This window comes from Peromyscus leucopus, chromosome 11, assembly GCF_004664715.2.
Source record: "Peromyscus leucopus breed LL Stock chromosome 11, UCI_PerLeu_2.1, whole genome shotgun sequence".
In the NCBI taxonomy this organism is placed as follows: Eukaryota; Metazoa; Chordata; class Mammalia; order Rodentia; family Cricetidae; genus Peromyscus; species Peromyscus leucopus.
In genome coordinates, this window is record NC_051072.1 from 69,095,202 (window position 1) to 69,117,881 (window position 22,680).

The 22,680-nt window shown below is 42.4% G+C and overlaps 1 protein-coding gene across 1 annotated transcript in view; it reads right to left on the reverse strand.

The window, feature by feature from the left end:
• Window positions 1–407: 407 nt before the first annotated feature.
• Window positions 408–22,680, reverse strand: part of LOC114697379 (cotranscriptional regulator FAM172A) — a gene marked incomplete at its 5' end in the record, with an annotated part of 244,241 nt that continues 221,968 nt past the window's right edge. The window contains one exon of the mRNA XM_028875626.2: window positions 408–2,294. Within this exon, the coding sequence (XP_028731459.2) occupies window positions 2,152–2,294 (143 nt within the window). The remainder of the gene's footprint in view (window positions 2,295–22,680) is intronic.

The following is a 22,680-nucleotide window of genomic DNA, read 5'->3' on the forward strand; positions in this document are numbered from 1 at the left end:
ATCCTATGTTATAAGTCACTTATCTCTGGAGTGCTTGCCTGGCTCCCTGTGGGTGGCTACAATGCAGATCCACAAGCAGTAACAGACATTTACAAAATATAACTCTGTAAATAGCTCTCTTCCAGACAGATAACAAGGTTACAATTCAGTGATTATAAAATAGTCATCATAAGAAATCAATGACACTCTCTATACAAGTGAGGGGTCTGGAGGGGAGGACCAGGAGCCCTTTGGTTCATAAGCTGAGCACATTTACTTTGCTTTCATTCAGCTGCAGAACCTTCGCAAATCTATCCCTGTGTAAGTGTTGGCTTTTGTCTTAATGTCACAACATTAGTGAATATTTTTATATACTAAAACACCAGACAATTTATAACATTTGGTAAGATACATTCAATCCACACCAATTTTCCAAACCCAGCCATTGGGAAGCTATCATTTTTTTTTTTTTTTTTTTTGAGCTCACCAATCCTTCTAAAATTAGAAATGTCAAGGGCCACTATGACAGAGCAATGTGCTTGACATTGTTGGAGTAACACATTTTAAACCGCCCAGGAGCTGGGGGTAAAATGCCATTTTGATTTTCCCCTTGTTTCTGCTTAAGTAATATCAGAAGATGACCAGACATGACCATGGCCACTTGACTTCACCGGCACTCAAAACACAGAACTATTGAACGCTTGTAGATGCTAAGGAACAGGAGATATTACCAGTCTTAAAACTTGCTGAAATCAGTTCATAATATTAAAAAAATTCTCCATAAGCTTGCTGAGTCCAGGTTTTCTTCTGAGGCATTAGACAGTGCCTCGGTTTCATTTTGGATAGACTTTTCCATGTTCTCAAATGAGGCAGGCACATTACTTGTTGAATTTACTTAAGAAAGGATTGGAAGTATTAAATTCACAATCTCACCCACTGGATATAATCTTCACTAATTAAATTCTTCAAGTAATTAATGTTTAATGTTTTAATTTAAAAGCCAGTAAAATGTCAACCTATTTTATCTTCTGTATTTCACCGTGCTGGCCAGATCCCAGTTGGGTTAAAGGACCTAACTTGGAATTATATGGCAAAACCCTAGCAGAAGAAGTGGAACACTAAAAATTTTGGACCTAAAAGAGAAAATCGTTCTCTTTTCCTATTGTAGATGAAAACTGAAACATTTTAACTTTACATAGCTTTTCAGAAGGACAAGGGTATGCAGTTTCATTTTCTTGATGACAGTAAAAAATGAATGGTGTAACCGCAAGGGTTTACTACAAGAAAGGTCCGAGCACACTCAGCACGGATTAGTAACTACCACCAATACATGGGAGTACGGAGAGCAAGCCTTGAGTGTGTCACCTAAATGCCTCTCACCATGTTACATATTTAACAGTAGGGCCAGTTTTCATAAGTTAGAAATGTCACTGAAATGGGGCCTTATACCTGCATCTAAAATACCTGCTTACGTTTTCATTCGAATGCTCTCTCCTCAAGTCAGAGACATAAAGACTCTGGTTCAACTAAGCAGGAATGTCCGGAGAAAAGGACTCGGATTCAGTACTTTATGAATTTTTATTCAAAGTTTTTCTTTCAGTCTTGAAATGGAAATCGGTCATTACAGGAGAGAACAATTTGTACCCCCCAAATTCATCATGGCATTCATGTTCTCAATTTAAAGTTGGCATTTCTAGGACCCCGGTGTGTGGCCTTCTATAAAAGAGAGGAGCTCATCAGATGACCCGAGGGAAAAACCTGGTTAAAAAGAAAGTTTGAAGTCTAGAATAAAAGCTTGCTAGGTTTAAGGGGGAGTAAAAACGGGCCCGGTTGAGGCTGGGCAGTAGCGGCCGCCCTGCAGCGGGCGGTAGGACCGAGCAGACGCCGCTGGGCTGCAGCGCCGGCGGCTCCCCGGGGCGGTTCGAAGCCGGGCTGGGCGCTCCCAGCCGCGCTCGGCCGCCTGCAGACCCCTGCAGACCCCTGCAGACCCCTGCGCGAAGCCCGGCTCAGCCCGCAGGAGACGCGGCCGCGAGTCCATATTGCTTTGACAGTTGCACTCATCTAGAAATAATGCAAAACGCTATTTAGAGGAACGTATCGAGACCCTGTGCTGGAGGAAGAAAGCAATCTAATGGGGGCCGGGCGGCTGCGGGCGCTCGGGCGGCGGCGAGCTCACAGCTCCTCGTGCTTGATCCGGTGCGAGCGCCGCGTCAGGGCGGGCTTCTGCGAGCTGCTCTTGGCCTCCGACGCTTCCGCGAAGAACTTGAAGATGGACGGGAAGCTCTTCCAGGAAGTGAGCTCGTGGCGGTCGGTGCCTGCGGAGACACACACGGGATTACAAGGTGTGGCGGGTGTGCGGCCACCCGCAGGCGGCGAGCAGCCCCGCCCTCCCGGAGTGCGCGGCCACCGGCGAGCCCGCCGGCCGGGGCAGCTCCCGGACCGGGTTCCGCCGGTCCCCCCGCCCCGGGCCAGGACCCGCCCGCGGGGCCCCGAGGAGCCGCCGGGAGCGCCCGGGGCCTCCCGCCCTCCGGGCCAATCCAGTAGCTCAGCGGGAAGGGCCACTCCCTCTCCCGCCTCGAAACCACCCACTTCCCCAGGCCTGGGATTGGTTTCCCCAGCGTGCGGGATCCCGAGTCTACCACACCCACCCCACAGCGCCTCGGTGGCCGGCTCCCAGGCAGAGAGCGGGGAATAATTCCTTTTCTGGGCTCTCCCAGTCTCTGATGTTGGACACGACTGCTCCAGCGAGGTCACGGGGACCAAATCACTGGAGATATTTAATGAAAGGCCAGATTCAAAAGGAGACTAGGAGCCTTGAAAGTATTCTAGGCGGGCCACAAGCTTTACAGATTTTAGGAGGATGGATCTAGAAAAGCAGACAAAAAGTGTTTCAAAGAGGAACCACTGAAAGCATTTAGGCCCCCTATTCAGTCGGGGTATTCAGAGAAGCGGTAGATTTTCAATTTACCAGGTTACTTTACCACAGCTTCTGACTGTGGCTTAGGCTGAATATTATACACTATTTTCCAAATCAAATGGAACCTATAGTTTGACAAAGGCGATAAGTAACATGTAGGCATGGGAACACACGAATAACCCGGGCTTAAAAAATCTATTTGTGATAGCATGTATAATTTAACCAATAACTTCATAATCGATTTTTAATTAAAAATAAAATTACAAATATCCCCCCCCCATAGAAATTATGAGTGGTTAGCTTTGAAACAGTTAGAATCTTGTCCTCAATCACTTAATTATGCAGATACTGCTTGGAAGTCTCCGAATTCAGGGCCTCTGATACTTTAACATTGTTAATGATAATTCTTTAGTCTGTAATAGTAGGTCATTGCTATGGTTACTCTACAATGGTGCAAGACTTTGCCTTCCCCCTTCAGCTATTCGCTGAGACCTGGTAACCACATTTGTTGCCTAGCAACAGCTTTGTGACAGTATCACAATCTGGGAGTTATAACAATAAAGATGCTATGGCTGCACTCCGTTGGCCAGAGAGCAGAAAGCTACAGTGTGTGCATGCGCCTTAGCTATGGGAGCTGCTCCTGCCCAAGAACTCATCTCTTCACAGGTGCCTTCCCAAGGAGGGCCTCACCCCCTCTTCTCTGGCCTTGTGAACCTGTGTTTGGAATTAAGAGCCAATATTGAAGTCATACTCTGGAGACATCTTCTCCAACGCCACTGTGTTCAGACTGAAAAATGAGGTCATTTCTCTATTTGCTTACGCATTTCTGGCAAAATTCAATTTATTCAGTGGGAGGGATTGATGAGTATAGGTTTTACTGGTAAATCCTGAAGGGCCTGAATGAATTCTGATAATTGTTAATGGAATTCTTAGGGGGAAAAGTCTGACTACATCAGTATGTGTGTAAAATTACCAGGTTTTTAAAACACATGGAACATGCTGATATCATTTTTTTTTTTTACTAAGTCAAATTATGTCCATCAAGGATTCCTTTGGATTTGGAGGTAGTTACAGTCTGAAAATACAAGCAAATATCTAGATACCTTCAAACACATCTGTTTCAAATAAATGCCATGAGTATTTCCAGAAGGAGGCTCTGCCTCTGGGTAGGTTTATGAAAAGTTTGTCTTTTTCTGTAGACAATCTACTCTCAGTTCAGTAATAACTATTAAATTGCAGGCATGATGACAGAGTATTTAATCTGTATTTCTTCCTTTTGAATGTCCATCCTCAGATGCATGGCAACAACTATTTTCAAACACAGTAAGCCTTTCCTCAAGTGTTAACTGTTTCCTTCTCACTTCCTAACTTTCTATTACCACTGGGCATTTCTCCTTAATGATCAGCTACACCGACCAGTGTTGCCCAGGTGAGGATCCATCTGTAACTTTCCCAGGGAGCTCCTCTTACAATTCTTCCTTCTCCTTGAAAACCAATCCAATCTATGACTCTGGAGGGACTTGGGAGTCAATGGTCTCAAGCAATTTGTTAAGTAACTTTAACCCCCCTTTTCCCTAGTGACGATCTTTCTGAAGGATGAACAGATGTCCTTGAGGATAAACTCACTAAAAAATCTTCTTGGTTTCTGCTCATGACACCTCTTGGCTAACATAGTCCAGGCCTGTGGGGACCAGTGTAGGAAGGAGAGCTGAGTGCCTGTGTTACTCCAGCGTTTACTCTTGCAAGTAGACGGAGGAATGAGTAGATGTTCTGCTTTCATCAGGAGGGAGGATTACTAGGAAGTCAAGCAGGCTGACAAACGAGTCACCTACTTTGGTAACTGAGTTAGGGCACAGAAGGTGGAATTCTTTCTGAAGAACTGGCACATGCATATTTTACATCTTTATAAACTCCTTTTTGTTTTTTGGTTTTTTGAGACAGGGTTTCTCTGTGTAGTTTTGGTACCTTTCCTGGAACTCACTCTGTAGACCAGGCTGGCCTCGAACTCACAGAGATCTGCTTGCCTCTGCCTCCCGAGTGCTGGGATTAAAGGTGTGCGCCACCACCGCCCAAGAAATGGCTCAGCCATTAAAGGCTAGGCTCACAACCAAAAATCTCCTTCTTGAGCTGGTGAGACAGGGGCTTTCCACTGAGCCCAGCAACCTGGGTTCAACTCCCAGGACCCACATGGTAGAAAGAGAGAAAAAACCCAGAATGTTGTCTTCTAACCTCTACGTGTGCTATGGCGCACACGCGCGTGCGTGCGTGCGTACTCGCATGCAAGCGCGCGCACACACACACACCACACACACAAGTGTAATATAAAAATTATAAAAAAACTCACAGACTAATCCTTAGAAGAAGAGATATAGGCAATTAACAGCTGCTGAAATAGAGAGGATCTGGCTTTCCCAGGGACAAGCCTCCTGGGGAGTGCTCCCCCTCGCCATCAGCAACACTAAATGGAACACACACACACACACACACACACACACACACACACACACACACACGAGAAGAGGTTACTAATTTGAGGAGAGGTTAACATGGACGGAGTTGGGACTAGAAGGATGGGTGGAAATGTTGTGAATAAAGTACTCATGTATGAAATTCTCAAAAAGTTTTTTAATTAAAAATTTCTAGAGCCAGGCGGTGGTGGTGCACACCTTTAATCCCACCACTCGGGAGGCAGAGGCAGGTGGATCTCTGTGAGTTCGAGGCCAGCCTAGTCCACAGAACGAGATCCAGGACAGGCACCAAAGCTACAGGCAAACCCTGTCTTGAAAAAAAATTTTTTTGAGACAGGGTCTTTCATTGGCCTTGGAACTTAGCAAGTAGAATAGGCTGGCAGATCTGCCTGTCTCACCCTGCCTTTCCAATGCTGGGATTACAATCACACACCATCACACTCAATTTCTTTTTATGTGAGTTCTGGGGATTAAACTCATGTCCTGTGGTTGAAAGGCAAACATTTTACTAATGCAGTCACCCCTCTGTCACTGGAAGTAAACTTTTAACATTTAAAAAGTAGCATTTGGAAGATGCATGCCAGTTTTGGTTCACATGCACACTTTCAAGTATATGTTTGGATATCATTTAAAACAGTTGGGTGGGGCTGGAGAGGTGGATCAGTGGTGAAAATCACACGGCACTCTTGCAGAGGACGCAGGTTCATTTTCCAGCACCCACATGGTGGATAACCATCTGTAACTGCAGGTGTAGACTATACAACACCCTACTCTGACCGAGTGGGCCCTGCAGTGCACAGACATAAGTGCAGGCAAAGCAACCACGCACACAATGTAATTAAAATAAACATTAAATCATTTCAGGGACAGAGTTCCATTGAAAATATTGACAAATTAATATGAGAATCTGCACACAATAGTGCTCAAAGAACAGCGACTTAAAGTATTTATTTTTAAATTATGACTATTGTGTGTGTTTTTGTGTGTATGCACATGTGAGTGCATGCTTTTGAAGTCCAGAGGTGTCAGGTCCCTGGAGCTAGAGTTACAGTTGTGAGCTGCCTGTTCTGGTCAACTTGACACAAGGTAGAGTCATCTTAGAGGAGGGAACCTCAATTAAGAAAATGCCTCCATAAGATTGAGCTGCAAGCCTGTGGAGGATTTCTTAATTAGTGATTGATGTGGGAGGGCCCAGCCCATTGTGGGTTGGTGGTCCTAGGTTCTATAAGAAAGCAGACTGAGCAAACCATGGGAAGCAAGCCAGTCAGCAGCTCCCCTCCATGGCCTCCAGGTTCCTGTCCTGATTCTTTCAGGGATGAACAGTCTGTGGAGGCAGAAGGCAAACAAACCCTTTCAGGACAGCACTGAAGCCTCGCTAAGAATCCACATGGTGTGGTGCTGGGAGATGGAAGTCCGTTCCTCTGGAGGAGCATTTGTTTGTTTTAACCACTGCGCCTTCTTTCTAGCTCCGGAAACAGTGTCACTGAGGATGTAATGCTCACGAAGCAGGAAGAGAGGGCAACACTGCTTTATTTTCTGCCTCTCTCTGTCACTCTTTCCCACGGTAACCAACCCACATGCTCCTTACAAGTCAGTTGTGATGTTTAGTGTTAACTGTCCACTTGACATAGTCTAGACTCACCAGAGAGCTGGCGTCTGGATGTGCTCCTTGGGGATTGTCTTAATTGCATTAGTCTAGGTGGGAAGATCCACCCCCCTGGGTGGCACTATTCCTGGCTGGGGTCTTGGGTTTGCAAGTGGAAAGGGAGCTGAGTAGCCTGTAGTTAGTGCTCTGTGGATGCCGAGTAAACAGTTGCTTCAAGTTCCCAGTCTCCTGACTTCCCCACCCTAATGGACTGTACCCTTGATTTATGAGCCAAAATACCATTTTTTCTTCATTAAGTTGCATTTATTAGGGCATCTTACTACAGCAGCAGGAAAGGAAACTAAGACACCAGCCTTGTCTATGTTCTTGTTCATTTGATCTTACTGTGTAGCATTTTTCTCTGTAGAGGGGGTGGGCACGGGGGCAAAAATATATATAAGTACTTATTTAGCTAAAAAATACTTGATATCTTGGTAGATGTACACTATTTTGAAGTTGAAACCCATTTTTTTCTTGCAGGTTTTTTTTCCCCCCTGAGACAGGGTTTCTCTGTGTAGTTTTGCACCTTTCCTGGAACTCACTCTTGTAGCCCAGGCTGGCCTCAAACTCACAGAGATCCCCCTGCCTCTGCCTCCCGAGTGCTGGGATTAAAGGTGTGCACCACCACTGCCTGACTTCTTGCAGGTGTTTTAAAAAGTCAAATATAGGGGCTGGGGAGAGAGCTTTGTCTTTAAGAGCTTTCTCAGAGGACCTGGAGAGAGGGCTTTGTCTTTAAGAGCTTTCTCAGGGACCTGGAGAGAGGGCTTTGTCTTTAAGAGCTTTCTCAGGGACCTGAGTTCAGTTCCCAGTGCCCACACCAGGCAGCTCACAACCACCTGCAATTCTAACTCCAGGGGACCCAATGCCTCTGGCCTTTATGGGTAACTGAACTCAACTGCACTTATATTCCCATACATATAATTAAAATAATACAAACATATCTTTAAAAAGTTCAGTATAAATGACTTCTGTATGTCTTTTGGTGCTGGGATTGTCGTCAGGGCTTTTGAATGCTGAGTATGCACTCTGATACTGGGCTATACCCCAAACCCAGTAAAAGGAGTGTCTTAACATGAAAACCTGTACAACTTACACCATCAACAAATTCTACAATAGAGGGAAAGTCTCCAAAAGCAAACAATCAAACAAGTGATGTTTTACACACACACACACACACACACACACACACACACACACGCACACACACGCACACACACACGCACACGCACACGCACACAAAAGTATGTGTGACTTGCCAGATAGGAGGTTCACTGGTAAATTACATGCGATGAACAGAGAGCAGAGACCAAAGAACATTAGAACTGTGGAGAAACATTACCAAAAAATACAATTCAAAAGAATCTCTTGGTCTGAGTCACTGTTTTAATCATTACTAGTTACTTTATCTTACATGTCCCAAGACCAAAAGGTTGTGGAATAATTTCAACATTCCATGTATAGTTTACACGTCGGGCTATGGTGAGAATAGGGAATATCACTGTTCACAAAGTCACCTCTGAATGTAACAGAGTTTTCTTATGTCTTTATTTCAGAAAGAACTCTCTCGCATGTACTCCTGCTTTGTCTCTGTTCTTTCCCCCAAGAATGTTTTTTAAAGCAAAAGGTAATGAATAAACATTGTAAGTTACTATAACAAAGGAGAGAAGAAAATATGAGTGTATGAGATACATTAACAGGGTACCATGTCTATGATACTTTAAAAATGACAAGGTTTGATTTTAAAAATTGATCTTTAACAAGAGAAAGAGGTACGCACAATCAGGAAGCAATAGAGACCCTGTCAATACAGCTATGTTGATAATAACAGGTAAGGGAATTCTTGAGACAATCTCATATATATAAATCAAGAGTCTGTAATATGTATTAGTGAGCCCCAGTGGGATTAACTAATGAAATTATGGGCTCACCAACAGTTATTTTTAGAATGTTATAAAGAATCAGGAAAAACTCAAGAGCACCGAGAAACAATGTGCCACCTAAAAAGAAAGCATGACCACTAAATATTGTCTTAAAATGAATGCTAGAGTTTCTAAAAAGAATATAATTAAAAATACAAGCTTAGGGGCTGGAGAGATGGCTCAGTGGTTAAGAGAACTGCCTGTTCTTCCAGAGGTCCTGAGTTCAATTCCCAGCAACCACAGGGTGGCTCACAACCATCTGTAAAAATACAAGCTTATATCTGAACAGAGAATGGATGCTGTGGAAGCCTTGTGGTTCCAAGTGGCTTGAAGTGGGAATTTGCCACAGGGAGGTGTTCCACACAAGGGCATTGATCAGGACTGTGTGACAGAAATGCCAACTGCCGCTCAGTGAGCATGCTGCAGCGAAAGACAGGCACTTCTCTTTCCACTGCTAACACGTTTGCAAAGTCCACTGGCTTTCTGCTGAGACCCTAAACGTGAGATATCAGGCCTGACCTAAGAGAAGAGATGTGGACAAAAACACGGGATGCAGAAACCCCAGACACCTGCAGCTTCTGGGGAGGCCCGTCCTGTGTTTGCTTAGCAACTTTCTGCCAAATGCCTCTTAGCTCTGGTGGGACATGAGAAGGCAAGGAGATCCAAGGAAACAACTCTGGGAAGCAAACTTATTCTTGATGTGAGTAGCGCCTTCAGTAGTGACAGGTCTCTCACACTGAACCCCAGGGCAAACTGTCCAAATCAGCCTCCACAAAATCATTAATGATAGATGCATTTTTATTACTTTATCTATTGAGTCTAGATAGCTGGTATAGAGATGCTTTCTTTCTTTCTACCTTTCTTCCTTCTTTCCTCCCTTCCTCCCTCCCTCCTCCCCTCCCTCCCTCTTTTCCTTCCTTCATTCTTTCTATCTCTTTCCTTTTTCAATTTTGAGATGGTATCTTACTGTGTAGATTCTGGCTCTTTTTGAAGACCAGGCCGGCCTCAAACTCACAGATATCCACAGACACACCTTGCCTCCCAAGAACTGGGATTAAAGTGTAGGCCACTAGGCCCGCCTGCCTTCTTTGGTTTTAATGCCTGTTTCCTCACATGTTACTTAAGACTTGGCCTCTAAAGATACACCAAAACATTGACTTTTAAGAGTGGGCAAAAAGGGACTTGGATGAATGGCTCAGCAGTTGAGAGCACTGGCTGCTCTTCCGAGGATCCCACATGGCAGCTGACAACCATGTGTAATTCCAGTCCCAGGGATTTGGTGCCCTCTTCTGGTCTTGGTTGGCACTGCACACAGATGGAGTACACACATACACAGGCAAACACACCTAGGCACCATGGGTGAAAAGTTCTTTCCGTTGCCACCTTCTTCTTTTAGATGATTTAAATATTACTTAAACATCAATTTTATTGAATATGTGTGATATCTATAATACACACAGAGTAAAATGGTCACTCCAGCAGAACAAATAACATGTCACTTCACACAATTATTTTCTTTCATGATAAGAACAGCTAAAAATGTTTTTCTTCCCCAAACCACTGATACAACATTACTGTATCCTGTTCCTGTGGCACAGCAGCACCTGGGCTTGCACATGCTCTGCACTTACTGCACTGGATTCTCTAGACGACACCAGCTCCTCTCCTCCTCTCCCCACCCCACCCCCGTTTTCATCTCTTCAGTCTGTATCTCCCATGTGTTTTTTTGAAACAGTGTCTCTCTATGTAGCCTGGCCTGGAACTCTCTATGTAAATCAGGATGTCCCCTGCTTCTTGAGTGCTGAGATTAAAAGTGTTTACCACTATACCTGGCTTTTATTTGGCTTTTTAAAGAGTCCACATTCTCTCTATGTCTGTCAACCCCTTAGCCCCTGCAGGTCTATCCATAGTGTGACAAATCCCAATTAAAACTCTAATGGTAGTTTCCGTGGAAATAGAAGAAAAAAATCTTAAAATTTATACAGAACCACAAAACCTCACTAGCCAAAGCAACACTGGGAAAGAGAATGATGTAGGAGGGATGGTACCTCACAACTTAAAACCGATTAGGAAGCTCAGTAATAAAACAGTATAAAGCAACAAGACAGTGTAGAGAGTCTGGAAACCAAACCAGCTCACTTTGACAAGGCCACTGAGAGGACTTGAGAGGAAAGGAGAATGTTTTCAACAAATGGGGGTGAGATGACTGGCATTCCACAAAAAGTGAGACAGGACTTTTACCATACACAAAAAAATAAAAATGGACGAGAGATCTAAATACATACTTCTCTTTTAGAAACAAAACTAAACCAAACTATACACTGGCTCAGTTGTCTGAACCTCTCCTGGTCCTTAACTTTATAGACCACATGATAGAACAGACATTATGGGCACGTGATTTCTCCTAGAGTTCCTGACTTCAGTTCATTCACACATGTGTTTACTGTATTCCATGTTCTGTTTCTTGGATCTGTGAATGTAGTGGCGAGCAGGATATATATGAGTTCTATTCTTGAAGCATGCTTGCTGTGGGATGGTCTGTATGTCAAATTGTTCTGATTGGTCAATAAATAAAACACTGATTGGCCAGTGGCCAGGCAGGAAGTATAGGCGGGACTAACAGAGAGGAGAATTGAGAGAATTCTGGAAGTGGAAGGCAGAGGAGGGAGAGACTGCCAGCCACCGCCATGACAAGCAACATGTGAAGATGCAGGTAAGCCATGAGCCACATCGCAAGGTATAGATTTATAGAATGGATTAATTTAAGATGTAAGAACTAGATAGCTAGAAGCCTGAGCCATTAGGCCAAACAGTTTACATAATATAAGCGTCTGTGTGTTTATTTTATAAGTGGGCTGTTGGACTGCCGGGGTTTGGTGGGATCCGGAGAGAAAACTCTCCAGGCTACAAATGCTTGCTAGTAGGAGACGACAAAAAATGTAAAGCAACCAAGGAAGATAATCCCTCCAGAGTGTGAAAAGCACGATGACAAGATACAACAAAGGGAGTTAAGAGACCAAAGGGGAAGGGTGGTCATCAATTAGAGTTGAGTAGAGAAGGATTTTTAACAGGGATCTGGCTTCTAAGAGAGTGGGATGAAAAACTTGGGGCAGAGTTCTGTAGACAGAGTTTGAGAAGAACAAGAAGAAAAAGGTTGTCACAGTTATGGACTCTTTGGGAGTGACAGAAACATGGCAGGTCTGAGGATTAATAATACCTACAAGATTAGTGAGGCACACCTCTGGTATGCCACCGAGGCCACTTTCCTCTTTTATTGCATGCAGCACGCCACCTGTTGGGTGGCACCAACTATGTTCAAGGCAAGTCCCCTCAGGAAAAGTCCACACTGATAATAATCTCAAGATTTACTGGTACAGAGCAGGCATTCTCTTTCCACAAAGGAGGAAAAAAAGAAAAGCAAGGGAAGACTGAACCTAAGAAGGGTTAAGGTTAAAACCATCACTCCATCTCTGGCATCCAGAGCAAGTGGTATGTTCCCAAAGGTCTGTGCAGGTCTGCTCCTATGGACTGTCCAGTTGTGGCTCACATAGCTTCTGCTCATTACCTGAGGCTTTCCTTTGACAGATATTCCATGTTTTTGTTCTCTCTAACTTCTTGGGGTCTCCACCACATCCTAGGCTGTAGCATGAATCTTAAAAAGTTCTAATTAATAACATCAAACCCAGGGCCAGTTATTGGGGTGAAATGCTGGATGGTCAGAGAACCAGAACAAGCCATTGCTAACATCACCTGGCCAACTTCTCAGCTGGTCTTGTTTTCTCAGACTGGAAGCCTCTGTGACCTCATATACGAATGGCTCTCAACTGAACTGTGCTGCTAGAAGCCTGAAAGCTTAACCAGCCATATGCTTAACCAGGCCAAATGCTTAACCAGGCCAAATGCTTCTAGTTTCTGGTCTTCACGCCTTATATACCTTTCTGCTTTCTACCACCACTCCCTGGGATTAAAGGCTCGCTTTCTGGGATTAAAGGCGTGTGTCACCATGCTTGGCTGTTTCCAATGTGGCCTTGAACTCACAGAGATCCAGAGGGATTTCTACCTCTGGAGTGCTAGGATTAAAGGTGTGAGTGCCACCATTTTCTAGCCTCTGTATCTAGTGGCTGTTCTGTCTCTGACCCCAGATAAGTTTATTAGGGTGCACAATATTTTGGGGAACACAATGCCACCACACGAGGCTTCACCTGCTTTGGAACTCTCTGAAGGAGTTCTCATCCTGCCACACACTGTCTTGGCACCGCAGGCTTCTTTTGAAATCTTGGTAAAATCCCCAATGAGTTTGTAAGTCTCACATTCTGCATGGCTGTAAGATCCTCAACCTACAGACAAAGTCAGTTTAAGCAGGAAGAGACTCACAGGACCATGGTCTTAGTAGCCTGCAGCTGGCTGAGCATGAGGAAAGGCTTCCAAGGTGGCCTTGTGAGAGCAGGGCACTCTGGAGCTCTCTTAGAACAGTCTTTCAAATGAACTAAAACTCCATAGCTTTGAACTTGTGATGGGTGGGCTCAGGCCAGTTCCTGAGCTGCCTATCAGGACACTTTTCCTATTGTCCCAAAGTAAAGGACTTGGTTTCTTTCTTTGCAGCTGGCACACTCTACTCTCCTTGCACACAACTTTGCATGTGCTTCTTTTCTTGGGGAACTATAGGTTGTCTAAGCTTTTATTCTTTGCTTTATGCTTACATTTCTCACTGTACTCTTGGTTACTATACCATACAGCAATAATCACACAACAGTCCAACTGCTAGGCCGCCTCGAAATCCCTCTTCCTTATGAACTGCTTTTATCTTCAAATTCAGCTTTCCACAAAGTTTTAGGACATGGACAAAATGCAGACAAGCCCTTGAGCACAATGTAACGAACAGCCTCCAGCCCAGTTCCCTGCAGTGTCTTATCCCATCTGAAACTTCGTAAGCACAGGCTTAATAGTTCACACCCATCAGCATTTAGGTATTCTGAGAGCGCACAGAATTACAGCTTACGTGGGCTTAAGCATTCCAGAGCTTCTCTAGCCTAGTCTCTAAACTTCCACAAATTCCAGAAACCACTGGCAAAGGCTCCTGAACCATGTGACTGAGTGGTCACAGTAACATCTCCACATCTTTGTCCTTCTTTTCTGAATCTGTCACATTTTTTATGCCTATGATAAACAACTGAACAAAACAAAAGGAGAAGATTGATTTTGGTCGATGCTTTAAGTTTATCATGACAGGAGGGTGTGTGGGATCACAGCAGCTCACACAATGGCAGCCAAGAAGCTGAGAGACGAGTATTTGCCTAAGTACAGAGTTTTTATGTGAACATAGTTTTTATTTTTCTGCAACACCCATAAGTGCTGTTGCTAGTTGTGTGTGTAGCTTTAGGAGAAACTGGCATGGCTTCCAGAGTCATTATAACCCTTTACCTCTTGCTTCCTGTGTCTCAAGACCCAGTTTCTCTGTTTTTGTTTTAGAACAGAAAGGCTATTTCTTCTGTTTATTCTTTGTTTCTCTAAACTCATACTCAGGCACACAGTTCTTTTGCCTTTCCCCATACATTCTAGAGTAATCTTTGCTGTATCTAGATTATTATACAGAATTAATCTTGTCAAGGACAGATGCCACCTTTGTCCTTGGCTCTGACCAAATGGGGCAGTTTATTAAAGGAGGGGTGAGTTGCTTGCCTCTTCTGTTACTACCTCAATTTCTGGAGGATCTAGAGACTAAAGTTAGCACCACACAGGTGCTCAATCACTTCAATGTAACTGAGTCTCAATAAAAATTCTAGATACCAGGGCTGGAGAGACGGCTCAGCAGCTAAGAGCACTGGCTGCTCTTGTAGAGACCTGGGTTCCATCCCCAGTCCTCACAGCCCTTTGGAACTTGAGTACTAGATCAGATGTCCCTTTCTGGCCTCTCCAGGCACTGCAGATATGTATACAGTGTGCATACATGCCAGCAAACACCCATACACATAGAAATAAATAAATGAAAAAAATTAAGAAGTTTGGATACTAAAGTTTGGTGAGAGTTTTTGATTTGGAATATTCCATGTGTATTCTCACATTTTTTTTTTTTTTTTAAATACAACAGTGCTGTCCTTGATTCCACTGGGAAATGATAACTGGAAGCCAAGCTTGGTGCTGCCCTGGATGGACTCTGCTATGGGGGCTGCTTTATTAGCTACATTTCTGCTGTGACATGTTTAGCTGTAGCTGTTGACAGTTTTCAGAGAGGTCTGTGAATCTGTCAGTTTTCCACTCTAGTAGAACAGTCAAATGGGAAGGTGGTCTTGGGGATCCAGAATTTCACGTGTACAAAAATCAAAACCAGAAACCAAACAAAAGACCTGCTAAGTCTGATATGGTGGTGTAGCCACAACCTAGTCAACCACTCAGAAGGCTGAGGCAGTACTGACAGGCCAGGCACTCAGGGTCAGTCTCTCAGGGAGGGCAGAGGAAGAGAACAAGAGCTGCCCCAGGCCTCATGACCTGAGTTTGATGCTCAGAACCCACTCATGGATGGAGGGAGCCGAAAGCTGTCCTCTGGCCTCCATATGTCCACTGTGGTTCCTGTGTCAATCAATCAATCAAAAATAACTAGGAAGGAAGGAAGAGTAGGCGGAGGTGTGACAGCTGATGCCCACCATACTAGCACTTGGGAAACAGAGGCAAGAAGGTGGGCATTCAAGGTCATTGAGATCAGCCTAGAAAGAAAATGAAATAAAGAATAGGAAGAAAAGGGAAACTGTGCCAGCATTCACATTCTAATCTAAGAACAACGATCACTTTGCTAGTTGGGTGATTAAATATACAAATACATATTACTTATAATTAGTACTTAATATTTGTTGAAGATAAAATAAACAGAGTTTTAAACACTTTAACTGTTACTGGTATATAAAATGCATTTTTATGTAGTGAATTTGTATCTGACAATCTTGCTGAATTAGTCTTTTTATCCTAATAATGCTATCTGTAACTGGGCATGGTGGTGCACACCTTTAATTCCAGGGGCAGGTGAATCTGAGTTGGAGGCCAGCTAGGTCTATAGAGTGAGTTCCAGGACACGGAGAAACTCTGTCTTGAAACAACAACAACAACAACAACAACAACAACAACAACAAAATAAAAAAAAACTTCTAGATTTTGAGTTTTCTACATATTTATTCAGTTTTGATTTTTCCTTTCTAATAATTAGATTCTTTACTTTTCCAGTTATAAAACTTTAAACTATAAACAAAAGTTTTGTAATTTAAATTTTAAAGTTTTTAGAGAGGAAAGACTGTAGGAGTCAGAGGGGATGGAGGACTCCAGGAGAACATGGCCCTCTTAATCAACTAAGCAGGGCTCACATGGGCTCACAGAGACGGAAGCAGCAGGCATGGGCCTGCGTGGGTCTGCACCAGGTCCTCTGTGTACATGTTACTGCTGTTAGCTTGGTGTTCTTGTGGGACTCCTCTAAGAGTGGGAGCCTGTGTGTCTATAACTCTTTTGCCTGCTCTTGGGACTCTTTTCCTCCTATTGGGTTGCCTTGTTCAGCCTTGGTATGAGGCCTTTTGTCTTGTCTTAATGTATTTTGTTTTGTCATGTTTGGTTGTTGTCTCTCGGAGGCCTGCTGTTTTCTGAAGGGAAACAGAGGGGGAGTGGGTCTGGGGGAGAGGGAGGTGGTCAGGAGCTGGGAGGAGTGGAGGGAGAAAACAGTGGTCAGGAGATACTATACAAAAGGAGAATCTGTTTTCAGTAAAAATTAAAATTAAAAAGTCAAACCTTAAACTATTAACAAAGTAGACTAATCTACCAATAACTTGATCTAATGAGTACAATTCTTATGAACAATGCAAAATTATTAACAAAGTAGACTAATATACTGATAACCTGATCTAGTGAGTACAATTCTTATGAACAATGCAAAATTGGCATCAAGTTATCACATCATATGTTCTATTTTTATTGGTTTCCTGATGATAAATTAAGAGCAACTCCATCAGGCAATACTGTTTGTTACTGGTTAGTGGTCATGCCCGTGTCCTCGGTGAAGACCATGGCCATTTCCATACTGCCAGGCTTCTTGTCTTCCTAGTTAAGGGTATGCAGAAATGCAAAACTCTTACCCACCTGGTTTGCCGTTTCACCTCACTCCTCCTGCCTCAACCTGTTGAGAAGTGGGGATACAAGCCTTCACCATCAACCTAGCTCTTAGAAAAAATTGAAAACCACAATGCAAGTGCTTTCTACATGTCACATTTTCTTAAAAGACTTGGAGTATTTACGTGCACAACTTAATATATTCACAGACGAATCACATAAGAATAGCAGCTTCTACTGTTGATTATGTTACAAACATTTACTACCAGATAGTATTAGAGAGTATCAGGTCAGGGAGAATTTATGAATAATTAAACTGAACATAAACTTTCACTAAGGACTGCTTCCTGATGAACTGTACACAGCCAGGTACGACTAAACAAAGACTTGGAAAGGTTATAAAGATTGTTTATAGTCATAAGCCTGATTGCATTTATGTGGACATGTCTTATATTTATGTATGTATGTATGTGTGTATGTATGTATGTGTGTATGTATGTATGTGTATGTATGTGTGTATGTGTGTATGTGTGTGTGTATGTATACAGCACTCAGGACCTCTGGAAGAGCAGTCAGTGCTCTTAACCTCTGAGCCATCTCTCCAGCCCCTGGGTATGTCTTCTAACACAACACTTCAAAACTCTAGCTGGGCTTTCCAAATGATGCTCCCCACACTTTCCAGATGACCCCCACACTAATATCTTTCATTACTTACTGCTTATGAATTTAAATTTTTAATCTGGTATCAAGTTTACTTCTACAATTGTAAATATTCATAATCTTGGAGTTTGACACATAGTAGTAGAAAATGAATATACTTAAGAATATAGATGAGCCGGGCGGTGGTGGCACATGCCTTTAATCCCAGCACTTGGGAGGCAGAGCCAGGTGGATCTCTGTGAGTTTGAGGCCAGCCTGGGCTACCAAGTGAGTTCCAGGAGAGGCGCAAAGCTATACAGAGAAACCCTGTCTCGAAAAAACAAAAAAAAACAAAAACAAAACAAAAAAAAGAATATAGATGAACTTAACCGTGTTACTGAACTCAGCATGTTATTTTCATTCCCTTGTTTTATATACTGGCTGTACCCAATACTTTATTGTATTTTTTATTTTTTTGGTTTTTAGAGACAAGGTTTCTTTGTGTTTCCTTGGCTGTCCTGGAACTCACTCTGTAGACGAGGCTGGCCTCGAACTAGAGATCCGGGACTGCCTCTGTTTCCTGAGTGCTAAAATTATATGTGTGCAACACCACCTCTCAGTAATTTTTCTGTGCTTTTTTATGTGTATGGGTGTTTTGTCTGCATGTATGTCTGTGTGACATATGATTCCATGCCCACAGAGTCCAAAAGAGTATCTCAGATCCCTTGGAACTGTAGTTACAGAAGTCTGAGCCATCGTGGTGACACTGGGAATCGAACCAAGGTCCTCTGGGAGAGCATCCCGTGCTTTGAACCACTGAGCCATCTCTACAGCCCTATATATGCAACACTTTAAATTTTATTACATGACTATGAAAGTCCTTCTTTTTGAAGAAATTTAAAATCAATGTAAGACTTATATTTGACCATATTAAAGAAAGGATGGGGATTATTTTCCAGAGAATCTCAGATACTCTTTGGGTGTCACTCTAGGGTTATGGCATCTATTATTTTATTTTTACACCACGAAGTAAATTTAAAAAGTCATACTGAGAGGAACATCTTCTTCTAAGACTAAGATAGGTTTATCTGCACATGAAAATAAGAAAATGTTGGCTTATGGAAACAGAGTATTTTGCACTGATCAAAATTCAATGTTTTTGGATAAAAATTTATAACCATCAGTAGAAACACAGGCTTGTTAAAAACCTTGCTAAAGGAAGTTGTATATGGAGGAAAACCTGTAGTATCAAGACAGAGACATTAGGAATCCCAACATAAAGAATGCCATAATATATTTCCCCAAAAATATTATATTTAGAAATTATAATAAAGTGGGATAAGATATAGTAAAACTCTGCAGTGAGTTAATAATAAAAATTTTAATGACAGTGTATTATCACTAGAGTAACAGTTATCTTTGCTTGCCTAGTCCTTACTCATGCCAGCTATTGAAAATGTACTTGAGATAACTTACATAAACATACTGTAGTAAAATAAAAGAAGTAGGTGGTGTAGATGACTAGCAGAAAAGCAAGACAAAGTAGGAGTGGTTGTATACAGTTACCATTTAGTTTTTGGTCAGTTAGAATTATACATTATAAAGTTAGAGATTATATTCTTTGGGGAGAAACTGGATGATAGATATTTTTGTGCATACTTGTATTTTATCCATGCAAAGAAAAAGAATGAACTTATTCCATAATCAATAACAGTTCTCACTTTACTTCAGAATTTCATTTGATCCAAATGTAACTGTTTCAAGTTTTATGATTGCAGAAGGAATGTAAGCTGAAATTATATTTAGAAAAAAAAAAAAGAACTTCATTAAAAGTGGGTTCTGCCACAGAGGGTAGGTAGAGATTAAGGGAAGGAGGGAACAGCGAGATCTTATTAGGAAAGGAAACTAGAATAAATAATTATGGATGGGTGGCTGAAATGGGAGGGTCAAGTGGGGAGAGAAGGGGAGAAGGGTTGTGGGAGGGAACATGGGGAGAGACCCCTAAAGTTAAGAGCATTTGAGGGGTAGTAAGGAAACCTAATAGAGTATAAACTTCCTAAAATATATATCATTTGTGAAGGTGTTCTAAATGAAATCACTAAATAATGAGGGAGACAGAGTCCCAACTGGCCACCTCCTGTGGTCAAATGAAGCTTCCAGTACTGGGATTGGGTCACATCTAATTAGGTTGTTGGCAAAAGGGCCCCACAGGAACCCCCAAACAACCCAGGCTGTTGTCAAGACTATAGATTACTCTTCCACAAACTGACAACAAGGCCCCATTGTTGAAGACAACACCTACACAGCTCACTGAACATGGAGATGTAAAACTTGCGCCTATATAGAGCTTTAACACCCCCCCCCCCATATTCCAGCGTCTTTAGTACAGGAAGGTACTCTGCACACTACAAAAAGAGAAATGTAAACACCAGCAGAGCCCCAAACTCTTTGATCTACAGTGGTGTCCTGCCTGCAAAATATGCTACTCAATGGTGACACAAAGTCTATGGGAGTGACCAACCAATGTCCAATATCTGATTTGGCTAAAGGGTTATACCATGAGATGGAACCCATACCCAACACTTCTTGAGTGATCAAGAACCCAAGAATAGATAACCCAGGGACTTGGGGTAAAACCAAATACTACAAACAAACAAACAAACAAACAAACAGCATAGCAACAAAATGACTCCTAATGTCATTCTGCTATTCTCATAGATCAGTGCCTTCCTTGCTCAGCCATCATTGGAGAAGCTTCCTTCTGCACTGGATGGGGACAAATACAGAGACCCACAGAGAGACCTTATGCAGAGCGAGAGACTTTGGAACACTCAGCCCTAAATGGGATGTTTTCCATCAAATTCCTCCCCTCAGAGCTCTGGGAACCCCACAGAAGAGGGGGCAGAAAGAGTGTAAGAGCCAGAAGGGATGGAGGGCACCAAGAAAACAAGGCCCTCTACATCACCATGATCAAAGTTCATAGGATCCCAGAGACTGAAGCAGCATGCACAGGGCCTGCACAGCAACTCTGTCTATAAATACAGCTTCCAGTTTGGTGTTTAGATGGTGTTTCTGAGTGTGCTAACGAGTACGTCTCTAATCCCTATGCCTTCTCTTGGGCTCTTTTCCTTCTTTGATTTATCCTGTTTAACTTCTATGTTACAGTTTTTGTTTTATCTTACTATATTTTATTTTGTTGTATTTAAAAATGAATGAATAATGAATGAATGTGTGAAAACCTAGCCACTAGGCTTTAACAACTAAATTCATACCTCCTGGGAGAGCGGAAATGACTTTTATCCAATGTAGTGACACTGGGTATATCAGTTACTTCAAGGCAGGCCTCATATTCAGGAAGAATTGATCAACACACAATGAACTCTACAGTTTTTTTATTCTGTGTTTGCTTTTATTTGGTTACAGTTTTATGTTTTGTTTTGTTTGTGTTTTTTCTTTTTTTGGTATTGTTTTCTTTTCTTGGTTTTGTTGTTGTATTTGGTTTTTGTTTGTATTTTGAGAAAGAACTTAAAGTTGGGTGGTTAGAGGGGAAGAGAAGATCAGGAAGGACTTGGGGGAAGGGAAGAATATGATCAAAATACATTTAAATTTAAAATTGTTTTAAGTAATAAAAATATGATAAAAAAGAAAAAAGACAAAAAGGTGGGTTCTGTGGGTTATAAATTGTTTTCCTATGTCTCATTCTTAGAGCAGTCTCAGCCGGTCACAACCACCTGTTTTACAATATTATCATTTACAAGAATCTTACCAAACTATATGGCAAGACAAGTGAGATGGACCATTATACAGAATTAGTGTCTCTTTCCTTCCTTCCAAACATCACCACTGGAAGTGACTGCAGTAATCTTAAAAAGCAAATAAAACATTTCAAATTAAAGCTATCTTCACATGGCAACAAATGAGAGGATGTTTGCATCCTTCAATCTGCTCTGTTAGAGTCATTCTGGGATCATTCAATCATCTCCTATGTCAAAATGAAAAATAAATTGGTTCCTTTAAGAGTTCTTTGAAGAGACCTTTTAACTTGAAGTTTGAGGCCCCAGAGCAAAAGTCTGTAAGTTTAAAGCCCAGATATGTGGACAGATGCTTATTTACAGTTACATGTGGTGGAAAACACAACACAAGCAGACCATTTTATGAGCAATTCTCTTTTGAGTAAAAATTGACTTGAAAGTGTTTCCCTCTTAATAAAGCTGTTTTGCATTTCTAATGTTTTCCACATTTAAGTTCAACAATGAGCCATCTAATCTTTAAAGCAAGTTCAAACAGGAAATCTTTCCTCTGCTACAGGTCCCAAGTTCCTAAGTTTCTCCTACAAACAAAAACGTTGTCTCTTAGCGATGTCAGAAGCTACACCTGTAAATCTCACCAACATGGCCATCAAATGTGAGCTGAACAAGGAAGAAGACACCAATGGACATGCCACAGAGGATGGCAGAAACGCCATGAGGCCTCAGTCCTACAGAGAGAACTTTAGGGAACTGAGGAAAGCTGGGGACAGAAAGGCGTTCTCCTCAGGGAACAGCACACCAACTGGCTGTTCAGTGCCAAATGGTCAGCCCTGAAAACATGCATACAAGCAACATTATATGGACTGAGCAGGTTTTATTTAGGAATATTTGTGCATATACACATATGTATGTAAAAACAGTTTTAATAAAAGAAAAAGATGCCATGAATTTGAAGGAGAAAGGGGAGAGGTATATGGGAGGATTTGGAGGGACGAAAGGGAAGGGAGAAATATTATCTCAAAAATACAACATCCCCAAATTAAAAAAAAAAACAGATTTAATGAAGTAATGTATCAAAGTGTTATAATTTTAATATTTCATATTTCTCTATAAAATAATTTAGTACACAATATTCTAAGAGATTAATTTAGAAATACTGTTTAGACAGGTGTGATGGTGCAGTCTTCCAACTTCAGCTCTCAGAAGGCTGGGGCAGGTAGACTGTCCTGAGCCTGAGGCCAGCGTGGCTACAGCGTGAGCTACCTCAAGGCCAGCCTGCAGT